This window comes from Oncorhynchus mykiss, chromosome 17 (assembly GCF_057628025.1).
Source record: "Oncorhynchus mykiss isolate SJ-2025 chromosome 17, ASM5762802v1, whole genome shotgun sequence".
NCBI classification, from domain to species: Eukaryota; Metazoa; Chordata; class Actinopteri; order Salmoniformes; family Salmonidae; genus Oncorhynchus; species Oncorhynchus mykiss.
The window spans coordinates 563,081-575,000 of record NC_143038.1 but is presented as its reverse complement, the minus strand read 5'-3'; the positions used below and the strand labels follow the sequence as shown (position 1 = coordinate 575,000).

General features: G+C 43.4%; 2 protein-coding genes across 3 annotated transcripts in view; both read left to right on the top strand.

The window, feature by feature from the left end:
* Positions 1-1,456, top strand: part of LOC149975661 (beta-1,3-galactosyltransferase 2-like) — a 21,186-nt gene extending 19,730 nt beyond the window's left edge. The window contains exon 4 of the mRNA XM_090204343.1: positions 1-1,456. This exon is cut by the window's left edge and continues 575 nt beyond it. The gene's annotated coding sequence lies outside the window, so the exon portion shown is untranslated.
* Positions 1,457-5,908: 4,452 nt separating this feature from the next.
* Positions 5,909-10,830, top strand: LOC110485553 (beta-1,3-galactosyltransferase 2). 2 transcript variants are annotated; one of them, XM_090204208.1, is made up of 5 exons: positions 5,909-6,175; positions 7,346-7,731; positions 7,979-8,109; positions 8,215-8,604; positions 8,785-10,830. In XM_090204208.1, exons 1-5 carry the CDS (start codon positions 6,171-6,173, stop codon positions 8,995-8,997), a joined length of 1,125 nt encoding a protein of 374 aa, XP_090060334.1. In that variant the 5' UTR covers positions 5,909-6,170; the 3' UTR covers positions 8,998-10,830. The 2 variants fall into 2 exon arrangements, with proteins under 2 accessions (XP_090060334.1, XP_090060335.1); XM_090204209.1 differs by having other exon boundaries at positions 5,999-6,175; positions 7,346-7,490.
* Positions 10,831-11,920: the final 1,090 nt, after the last annotated feature.

Genomic DNA, 11,920 nt, shown 5'->3' with positions numbered 1-11,920 from the left:
CAATAAAACAGATATCTCTAGCTTAAACAGACCGTTTCTGATGGGAATTTTTATGTTACGCTTATTCAATTTCCGCGTGGACATTGACTCTGGTACTAGTACTAAGTTTCACGGACTCTATCAGTGTCCGAGGGGCAGGTAGCTGAGCGGCTAGTGTTGTGCCAGTAACTGAAAGGTTGCTAGTTCAAATCCCCTAACAGACAAGGTGAAAAATATCTGTCGATGTGCCCTTGAGCAATGCACTTAACCCTAATTTCTTCAATGTTGATAATGACTGACCTTGGCTGTAACCCCATTCTTGGGGGGAGTTGAGATATGCAAAAAAAAAAAGAAAAATCAAAGGTGTATAAAACAGACTTTTAGATGTGTGAACCAGGACAAATATAAGCACCTACCTTGTTAGGACTCAATTACCCATAATGACATTGGGTAGGGTGGGAAATAAAGATGGGTGGTGGTGGGGCTGGTCGGGATGATGAAGTTAGGTCATTGAGTAGTTCTGAACTTGTAATGACTGTCGGAATGGGATATCTGACTTTCAAAGTCTTAATTTACAATGGTGGAACATACTTTGCAAAGGGATCTTTTGTGATTTTGTGATCCCGAATCTCAGGAATCCAAACAAATCCAGACAGGAGGATGGGATCAGCATCTGTCTAGTCTCTTGTGATAGATTAACACTTTCACAGGCCAAAACTCACACAAGATGTGTCTCTGTTCACACAAGATTTGTCTCTGTTCACACAATATTTGTCTCTGTTCACACAATATTTGTCTCTGTTCACACAAGATTTGTCTCTGTTCACACAAGATTTGTCTCTGTTCACACAAGATTTGTCTCTGTTCACACAAGATTTGTCTCTGTTCACACAAGATTTGTCTCTGTTCACACAAGATTTGTCTCTGTTCACACAAGATTTGTCTCTGTTCACACAAGATTTGTCTCTGCCCACACGATATTTGTCTCTGTGTTACATGATCATCTGTCTGCCAAATTCCATTGTGTTGTGAAACCATTCGGGAGACGGTGTTCTAGAAACCAGTTGGATAACCTGTAAGAAACACTGGTGAGAACCAAAAGCCATCCATTATGAATGATTCAGTCTCTAACTCTCAAAAACAATTGAAAGGAAGATTATTCTGTACATAAAAAAAATAGTTTTGTCAAGAAGTATTTGCCTAGTGAATTAACAGTAGCCCGTAGGCCTAGACCTTGCCCAAACCAAGTAGACCGATACAACAGTATCAAATATTTAACAGCATAATATATTTATTTTACTGGGTTCTTTTTCAATTCAGCGACATCTACATGAATAATTAAGTTACATATATTGTTCAACAAAGCCTCTTTATATCGGCATCAGTATATTAAGTCTGTCACGTAGAGTAGGCCAGAAGGCTAAACTGGATAACCTAACCTCTATCAAAATAAAAAGATGGCGGAGCCGCAAAAGTTCTTCTGTGCTAAGGTGTTTATTTACAAGTGATTCCGGAACAAAAGACAACAGTACTGCCATCAACGTCTACCTTATGGGACAGCTTAAAAACAATGCTGCCCCATCCACAGCTCAATCCAAAAAAATGCCCTCCTTAGAGACTGGAGAGAGGCTCCTTTTGTAGGGCTAGCCCCTCCCCTCGGAACAATTAACCCTAATTAATTAATCAATTTACAATACAAACCTACATTTTCCATGAACTAAACATACTAAAGGATATACATTGCAACACGGTTTTAAACAATATCACAACATAACATTTACAACATTACATCACTACTGACAATATCTTTCAATATGCCCATATGCATTAATGAGCCATTTGGGACAGGCACTATAAAGCCAACCCAATTCCCTTAGCTCAGGTCCTTTTCCAGCATACCCGGAAGCTACAGAGATGGAGAGAGAGGAACAGAACAAACAAACAATGCGCTCATCCACAACATTGATAAGTATAATAATTATTGTATCTCTCAAATATGAGCATTGACAAGTGTGAAATGCCTGCACCAAGACAGAAGTTAATTTGTGTGTCGACCCACATTGTTAACTTATGGTATAATGGCGCAGGGAGGAGTGATGAATATGTGTGTGCGTTAAAGAACCAAATGCTGCCCGCGGCCAGTGACGGACTTCTACGTCACAAAGTCACACATTATGTTACACAAAGCTTCTCTCATCCTGTTTGCTTAGCATGACACTGTTCAAATGCTGTTTGACTTCTATGTACGTATTGCACAATTAATTTATTTGCAGAACAGTTGACTAAAACCTGGACAAGAATAAGGTGTGTTCCATTGTCAACGAAAGGAGTTCTGTTCTCTTCCATTGTCAACGAAAGGAGTTCTGTTCTGTTGTCAACTTCCACAATGAAAGGAGGAGTCCATCATTATTCTCAATGTCTGATGACTGGTGTAACAAAATAAGATGATATGAGTAATGACATCAGGAAGGTAATGCAGAAGGCTGCAGCCCTGGAAAGCTATGAATCACAGGAGGCTTGTGAGGGGAGGATGGCTCATAATAATGGCTGGAATGAAGGGAATTGTATCAACCACATGGGAAAAATGAGTTTGATACCATTCCATTTATTCCGTTCCAGCCATATGAGCCTGTCCTCCCCAATTCAGGTGCAACCAGCCACCTGTGCTATGAATATGATGTGGCATGTGTGTCTATGTTCTTTGTTAAGGACATCATCGTTGTGACAATATGAACAATGATGATATTGAGATTATTTATGTTATGAAAAGCACAAAAGTTCAATAAATGATTTGTATTATTTACGATCATAATCATTGACATGGTTAATGCATTGCAGTTGACAACAGGGATCTTTAAAAAAAAGAGAGACAGGGTTTAACTGTCAGAGATTTGTCTCGTTGAAATGTTGACAATAAAGGCTACTTAATACTCTGTTCTCATGTGTTGGTTTCTCTTGTCCTACCAAATAAACTACCTGATGGAAGGAAAGTGGGTACATCCCCTATGGCACCTTATTTCCTACCCATAGGGCTCTGGACAAAAATAAGGCACTGTATAGGGTGCCATTTGGAACACAGTAAGTGCTTGTGGTGAGAGAAAACGATGCTGAGTCATTCAACTCGTCAGGCAGGTCAGGCCGTCAGGCAGGCTGGTAGGCAGGCCTGTAAGACCTCATTTCTATTTTTAGACGTTGCCGAAGCCTGCCAGATCTTACAATGACTACATAGGTAATTTAAGTATCAGCTAACCACATATGTTATAGCAATTTGTCAGTCGTTGACATGGCTTGCAACCAGTGGTTGTTGCGTCGCCTCGACAGCTGTGGAGCGCACCCTAGGTCTGTCAGACCTCTCTATCTGCTTGTTAGGTCATAACAAACCAGACCACCCATAACTAATGCCGCGTTCAAGTGCTAGTTGGAACTAGGAAACTCGGACCACCAGATTGCTTTCCAGCGGAAGTCATTCATTGTCAATGGAGCAGTCCGCAACAATGAGTTGGGGATGCGGCATTAGGCTGCACCGCATGTGTTCAATATTTTCAACTCGTGTATTGCTTTACCGTGCAGTGGTACAAACAGAAGTTCATAAACAGTCAAGCCAATTAGCTAACTATGTAACTACAAAGCTAACCACTTTGTTAGATACACTACATTACCAAAAGTATGTGGACACCTGCTCGTCGAACATCTCATTCCAAAATCATGGGCATTAATATAGAGTTGGTCCCTCCTTTGCTGATATAAGAGACTATACACTCTTATGGCAAGGCTTTCCAATAGATCTTGGAACATTCCTGTGGGGACTTGCTTCCATTCAGCCACAAGAGCATTAGAGGTTGGGGACTGATGTTGGGCGATTAGGCTTGGCTCGCAGTCTGCGTTCCAATCAATCTTTACAGTTGGCACTATGCATGGGGGCAGGTAGCGTTCTCCTGGCGTCCGCCAAAGCCAGATTCATCCGTCGGACTGCCAGATGGTCACAATAACAGCACTTACAGTTGACTTGTTGGAAAGGTAGCGTCCTATGACGGTGCCACGTTGAAAGTCACTGAGCTCTTCAGTAAGGCTATTCTACTGCCAATGTTTGTCTATGGCGATTGCAATGCGGTGTGCTCGATTTTATACACCGGTCATTAACAGGTGTGGCTGAAGTGGAAGGGGTGTCCACATACTTTTGTATATATAGTGTATATCCAAATTGGACATTAATAACCACATTCAGGGCCTGTTACATTATATACCTCATGACGGATTTGAGAAATATCCACTGTTTGATCAGATTTGTTGAATGTGCGCAAATCCGGCGTCCTTCTATCCCCAACCCTTTGTGTTCCATTGACCTCTTCGCCACATCTATAGAACATGCATGTTTTTCTGTGATGCAAAGTGTCAGCTATATACAGTTGAAGTTTATATGCACTTAGGTTGGAGTCATTAAAACAAATTTCTTGTTATTAACAAACTATAGTTTTGACAAGTCGGTTAGGACATCTACTTTGTGCATGACACAAGTCATTTTTCCAACAATTGTTTACAGACAGATTATTTCACTTATAATTCACTGTATCACAATTCCAGTGGGTCAGAAGTTTACATACACGAAGTTGACTGTGTCTTTAAACAGCTTGGACTATTCCAGAAAAGTATGTCATGGCTTTAGAAGCTTCTGATTGGCTAATTGACATAATTTGAGTCAATTGGAGGTGTATCTGTGGATGTATTTCAAGTCCTACCTTCAAACGCAGTGCATCTTTGCTTGATATCATGGGAAAATCTAAAGAAATCAGCCAAGACCTCAGAAAAACAATTGTAGACCTCCACAAGTCTGCTTCATCCTTGGGAGCAATTTCCAAACACCTGAAGATACCACGTTCATCTGTACAAACAATAGTACACAAGTATAAACACCATGGGACCACACAGCCGTGATACCGCACAGGAAGGAGACGCGTTCTGTCTCCTAGAGATGAACGTACTTTGGTGCGAAAAGTGCAAATCAATCCCAGAACAACAGCAAAGGACCTTGTGAAGATGCTGGAGGAAACGGGTACAAAGTATCTATATCCACAGTAAAACGAGTCCTATATCAACATAACCTGAAAGGCCACTCAGCAAGGAAGAAGCCACTGCTCCAAAACCGCCATAAAAAAAACAGACTACAGTTTGCAACTGCACATAGGGACAAAGATAGTACTATTTGGAGAACTGTCCTCTGGTCTGATAAAACAAAAATAGAACTGTTTGGCCATAATGATCATCGTTATGTTTGGAGGAAAAGGGGGGAGGTTTGCAAGCCGAGGAACCATCCCTACCGTGAAGCACGGGGGTGGCAGCATCATGTTGTGCTGGTGCTTTGCTGCAGGAGGGACTGGTGCACTTCACCAGTCACGGTATGGCCATTGGAGTGGCCATCACAAAGCCCTGACCTCAATCCTATAGAAAAGTTTTGGGCAGAACTGAAAAAAGTGTGTGTGAGCAAGAAGGCCTACAAACCTGACTCAGTTACACCAGCTCTTTCAGGAGGAATGGGCCAAAATTCACCCAACTTATTGTGGGAAGCTTGTGGAAGGCTACCCAAAATGTTTGACACAAGTTAAACAATTTCAAAGCAATGCTACCAAATACTAATTGAGTGTATGTAAACTTCTGACCCACTGGGAATGTGATGAAAGAATTAAAAGCTGAAATAAATAATTCTCTCTACTATTATTCTGACATTTCACATTCTTAAAATAAAGTGGAGATCCTAATTGACCTAAGGCAGGGAATTTTTACTCTGATTAAATGTCAGGAATTGTGAAAAACGGAGTTTAAATGTATTTGCCTAAGGTGTATGTAAACTTCTGACTTCAACTGTACAATACATTTCTATCTCGAACTTTATAGAATGCTCAATTTAGAACAGATATACTTTTCATTCAGTGCAATCTTTTCAGGTCTATACAATACATGTAAATCTGTCAGTTGTGGCCTCTCCTTTCCTGGAGCCAGGTACGTGGTGTGTGGGAGGGGCTGTGGAGAATACAAAACAAAAGCCACCCAACCTACAGTGGCTCCTTCTCTACCTGTGGGCAGCCAATTATTTGCTCATTTCACCATCGTCAACATACATTGAGGAAGAAGAAAGAAGACGTCAACCATGCGCCAATCTCGTTGAGCGTCATGAGCCGGATTTGATACAAAAAAACATGAGGTATGTGTCAATTAAAGCTGGAGTTTGTTTGTAGACATTGCGACATTATTTTGAGGGTGTGTATTAGTTATATTTCACGCTATTATGATCCAGTCATATGGGATTACACTGAACGTCATCAAATATAGTTTCCCGGTTGTAGAGTATGTTACTGGATGTGGGCAAACTTTAGTTCCAGCATATGCCAGCCCAATGCTAACACGCCTTATTCAAATAAACCGACTGAAGCCACAATGATGACAGGTGTTTTAGTGCTGGGGTGTAACAACAGCCAGCACACCTAGTAACTAGAGCGGTGTTGGATATCCATGGTCTAGGGGTGGGCAATTCCAGTCCTCGAGGGCCTGATTGGTGTCACAGTTTTGCCCCAACCCCAGCTAACACACCTGACTCCAATAATCACCTAATCATGATCCTCAGTTTAGAATGCAATGTGATTAATCAGGTGTGCTTTCTCGAGATGGAGAAAGTGTGACACCAATCAGGCCTCCCTGGACTTCTAACACTTGTCTGTCTTTTATACGATTTAATTATGTGATTGTCAGACAGCCAAGGAATAGTTATTGTAGTCTAACTACACCACCAGTACACCAGACGCAATTGTCTTCGTAAACAATCTCATGTGCAAAGGGCAAAGCAAACCGTGGTCATGTAATATAGCCTACTCTTGGTGCTTTCAAGACACCTGATAACATGACCCTGCTGCAACAGAACTCGAATAAAAATAGTTCCCAGTTCTGAACACGGCATCTGTTGCAGCAGCGTCATGTTCTCTCTAATTTATTTCCTTATATAGTTTATCAATTTGTCTGATCATGCACCAATGACCAGTGACCATCTATAACTACTGTATGTTGCACCAGAGAGAGCTACTGTGAAAACCTCAACTTTGATTTCATGCTGTTCAACTGCACATAACACAATGCCACTTCTCTTTTAGGCAGGCTATATATTTTTTCATTGATAATAACTGCAGACATGCACGTCACTTGGTATAGTATATGAGAGAATAATTACAAATATTAATATTCATCTTAATGATATATTCATGTTTTCTGTGTAAGGGGTGATTTCAAGAAATGTTTATACATTCAAATGGTCATTCTGTACAACAGTGTGGCAAGAACCATTGCCCCCTCTCACTCTTTCTATCCTTTCTCTCTTCATCAGCCCAGCTCTGATGCAATCCTGTACAGCCCTTTCTGGAAGGCTGTATAGAAGACCCTGTTTTCTATTCATCCTGGTGGCAGTGGCTGTCTCCGTGACCTATACCACCTTCGCCTTGAATTGGTGGAACGACCCACAGCGACCCTCGGTAATCAGTCACACTGGAAAGACTCCTGATGATGACAGGACCAATCACACTGGAAAGATTGCTGATGATGATCAGGTGAACCCGCGTGTCTTGACCAATCGGAATGATGTCCAATGGGAGGATCCCGGGCGGTACCACGTGGCATACCCGCGGGGGTACAAATTCGTAATGGATGAGCCGGAGAAGTGTCGGACCGGGAATCAGGCCCCGTTCCTGGTGCTGATGGCCCCCGTGGCGCCTGGTAACCCTACTGGAAATTTCACACAAGATTAACACATTCTGTTTGCAATTCTAACATGATCCATTGCATGTGAAGTGATAACCTGTTTCCAATACATTTTAAATGTATGTAGGAACTAAAAATGCAATCCAAACTAACTTTTTTTTTCAGGTGTTTGTGAAAGCCGACTGGAAGAAATTGTTACAGTAAAATGTGTTGTGTAATTATTGTATTTCCAACACGTTTTTAACATGTACATTTCCGGTAGGTAACCTGGCCTCCCGGGACGCCATCCGCAGGACATGGGGTAATGAGACCCTGGTGCAGGGGAAGAAGGTACAGACGCTATTCATGCTAGGACTTCCTGGAGGACCAGGTGCCCAGGAGCTGCAGGAGAAGGTTGGTCTTGAATGTTTTAGCTTTTTTTTGTTTTTTAAGTGCGTTGGGCTTGTTAATATTTAAATAGTTTGATTTGACTTGAGTTGATTCTGTTCTGATTCGAAGGTGAACCAGGAGAGCCGGGTGCACCACGACCTCCTCCAGAGCGACTTCAAGGACACCTACCATAACCTGACCATCAAGACCATGGTGATCCTCGAGTGGCTCGTCTCGCGGTGCCCTGAGGCCTCCTACGCCATGAAGATTGACTCAGACGTGTTCCTCAACGTCCAGAATCTTGTCTCCATGCTGGTCAACCCTGACACTCCCAAACAGAACTACATGACCGGTCTAGTCTGGTGGCACAGCCCGGTGCTGAGAAACCCCAACAACAAGTTCTTCCTGCCTTATGAGGTGATGGCTGAGTCGGAGTATCCTCCGTACCCTCTGGGGTTTGGCTACATCATGTCCATGGACCTCCCCAAGAAGATCATGGGGGTCACTCCACAGATCAAGGTATGTTGAGCTTCTGTATTTTGCTAAGAAAATGTTCCTACGTATGGGACTTAAAGTATTATTTTTTCTTTATTTCTCTCATTCATTGGTAACACTTTATTGTTATGTAGCATTCACAAAGCATGTCATTATTTAATTAATCCTGCCATTCATCCATCCATTTAATTAATTTCATTCAAGCCCATCTACATCGAGGATGCCTACCTGGGGATGTGTCTGAAGCGACTGGGCATCTCCCCCACCAATCCTCCCAGCAAGTCGCTCTTTGACGTCAACCCCATCTACAGCTACGGACGCTGCAAACTGTCCACCGTGGTTGCCGTGACGACGACCAAAGTGAGCCAGCTGCTGAGGTACTGGCAGGACTACACAAGGCCCGGCCCGCCGTGCTGAGAGGGTAATCACCACAGCAAACATTGCTTCTTCCTGTTTGGAAAACGGAATTCATGAAGACACTTCCTGTATGTTTCCCTTCCTGGAAATGTTGAATTGGAACTTTGGGTAAGAGACATTGGCTCTTGCATAAGAGACATCCGTTCACTCTTGTTGGGAGATCCATAGGTTGTTTGGTATTTTGCTAATGTATACCTCAACCCTTCCCTTTACATTGACTGTGGTGCAGTGAAGGTGGATAGGTGTTGGAGATGGCTTATTGGGCCTGTCTCAATACCTTTCAACTGTCACATGCTGTAACAAAAAGATCCCAAGCTGCATATTTGTATCATACCTGAGAGCCTTAAGACTGGATCCTATCAGATCTGCGCTAGCCGGCATAGTGGTTGTATTGGTGGTGTCGGAGGTGGCACTGTCAAATCCACAAGCGGCTCCCGGCATTATACCTAAAGTGGACATTGCCATTGGCTGACATATATTGTGTTATTTTATGGTTGGTTATGACCCCTACATCAATAGCCTACGTGTCAACAGTATGTTTATGTTATATAGTATTGTTGAGAAATGTGGAGTTACTTAGAAATGTCCTTGTTTTGGGGTGAAAAACACTTTGTCCATTAAAATAACATCAAAAGTATCAGAAATACAGTGTAGACATTGTTGTAAATGACTCATGTAGCTGGAAATGGCTGATTTTATTTATTGAATTTTACCCCTTTTTCTCCCCAATTTCGTGGTATCCAATTGTTGTAGTAGCTTGTCTCATCGCTACAACTCCCGTACGGGCTCGGGAGAGACGAAGGTTGAAAGTCATGCGTCCTCCGATACACAACCCAACCAAGCCGCACTGCTTCTTAACACAGTGCGCATCCAACCCGGAAGCCAGCCGCACCAATGTGTCGGAGGAAACACTGTGCACCTGGCAACCTTGGTTAGCGCGCACTGCGCCCGTCCAGCCACAGGAGTCGCTGGTGGTCGGTAGGACATCCCTACCGACCAAGCCCTCCCTAACCCGGACGACGCCGGTTACGACAGAGTCTGGGCGCGAACCCAGAGTCTCTGATGGCACAGCTGACGCTGCAGTACAGCGCCCTTAACCACTGCGCCACCCGGGAGGCCTCACGGATGATTTAAAAAAAATGGAATATCTACATAGGCGTACAGAGGCCCATTATCACAGGGATGCAAACTAGTCACCTTTTGGCGAAATTTGCCGTTTTGAATCCAAAATAGGTGACCTACGTGATTTGTGTAGATCCGATGAGAAAAGTTGTGTGTGTGGTTGGGGTTGGATCACTACTCGCTGTAAGCGAACGAGTGATGCGCGTTTGGCGAAATACTGGCTGTATCCAAGGCTCAGCCAATCGTTTGCGTAACAACAGAATGCAGCGCAGCAAGCGACTGAAGAGACAACCAATTTGCTAGTTACAGCTAGTGTTGCCAACTTAGCGACTTCGTCGCTATATTTAGCGAGTATTCAGACCCCTCTAGCAACACAATTTCAAAAAATCGACTAGTGACTTTTTCTGGTGTTATTGAAGACTTTTGGAGACTAAAGTGAAAGCACGTATCCTTCTTACTCTTCTCAATGAGCAGCAGGTGCTGCCGTGGGCCCCACCCCAGTCCCAAAGCACTCCCAGGCAGCCCAGTCCTCGCGCAGCAGTCCCTCCCAGCTGCAGTTAGAGCGGGAGATGTTCACCCCTCCCGTCCAGACTGCAAATGAACAGCGCATGCGGGAAGCCGCCGCTAGCTGATCTCGCCCTGGCTTACATTCAAGGCGGGATGTAAATGTAAAATGTTCTTTGTCTAAAATAAATCACTGCATTTGACTCATACAGCCTCAGTCACTCACTCACCTTGTCCACTGTGTGTGTGCCTCTCTGTGACATAAGCTAAACATCTAGCTGGCTAGCTCATCATGTCTCAGTCTAAACTGTACACTCAAATACAGAAAGGAGTGGGAATCAAACCCTGAATTCAAAGGCTGGTTGAAGCCGTTTATTGGAGATGATACACGGGCATACTGCCTGTATTGTAAGGCTGATTTCTACGCCAAACTTAGTGATGTAAAAGAACACATGACAACTCAAAAACATACTCAAAAGGCAAAGCTTAAGTTCCATCCAAAACAAGCTGACATTAATGGTTAAAAAAACTTGACTCTGCAAAAAAGGCTGAGGCCACCATGGCATTAGCTATCGCTGAACACTGTTCCATGCTGGCATGTGATCACATTGGAGAAGCATGTAGAGCTGCTTTCTCAGACTCCACCGCTGTTACCCACTTCAAAATGCTCAAATGATTAATGGTGTTCTAGCACCATACTTTCTGAACAAGTTGGTCCCAGATGTGGGTGACCAGCGTTTCAGCCCCCTCGGAGTCCATGGATGTAAGTGTCTCTAAGTACCTGGGGGTTGTGATAAGGTAGTTTAGTGACACCAGGCAGACAATTGTATCAACATTTCTGGGGCTTGTTGAGTTGGAGGGAGGAGATGCCAAATCTATAGGGAGTAGATGCCAAATCTATAGGGAGGAGATGCCAAATCTATAGGGAGGAGATGCCAAATCTATAGGGAGGAGATGCCAAGTCTGTAGCCCATGCTGTTGTGGCTTTCCTCAGTGTTATCTTAAAGAGAAACTCCTGGGGATAGGGACTGACAATGCCTCTTATGACAGGGATTAACAATGGGGTCCATAAAGTGCTGAAGGAGGAGTATGGTCTCATCTGGTTCTTATTCGCTGTGTGTGCCACTCTCTGCAGCTTGCTGTAATTCAGGCTTCCAATGACACCATCCCCCGTAGTGTGGAGTACGTGGTACGAGAGACTTATAACTGGTTTTCAGTGTCTCCAAAGTACAGGGAGGCCTACAAGGCCATATATGAAACCATCAGCTGTGGGGAGAAACCTTTACAGATAACCAAG

Coding starts and splice junctions, on each gene's coding strand:
- LOC110485553 (XM_090204208.1), top strand. Junction 7,732..7,978: donor GATGGCCCCCGTGGCGCCTG/GTAACCCTACTG, acceptor CATTTCCGGTAG/GTAACCTGGCCTCCCGGGAC. Junction 8,605..8,784: donor GGGTCACTCCACAGATCAAG/GTATGTTGAGCT, acceptor ATTTCATTCAAG/CCCATCTACATCGAGGATGC.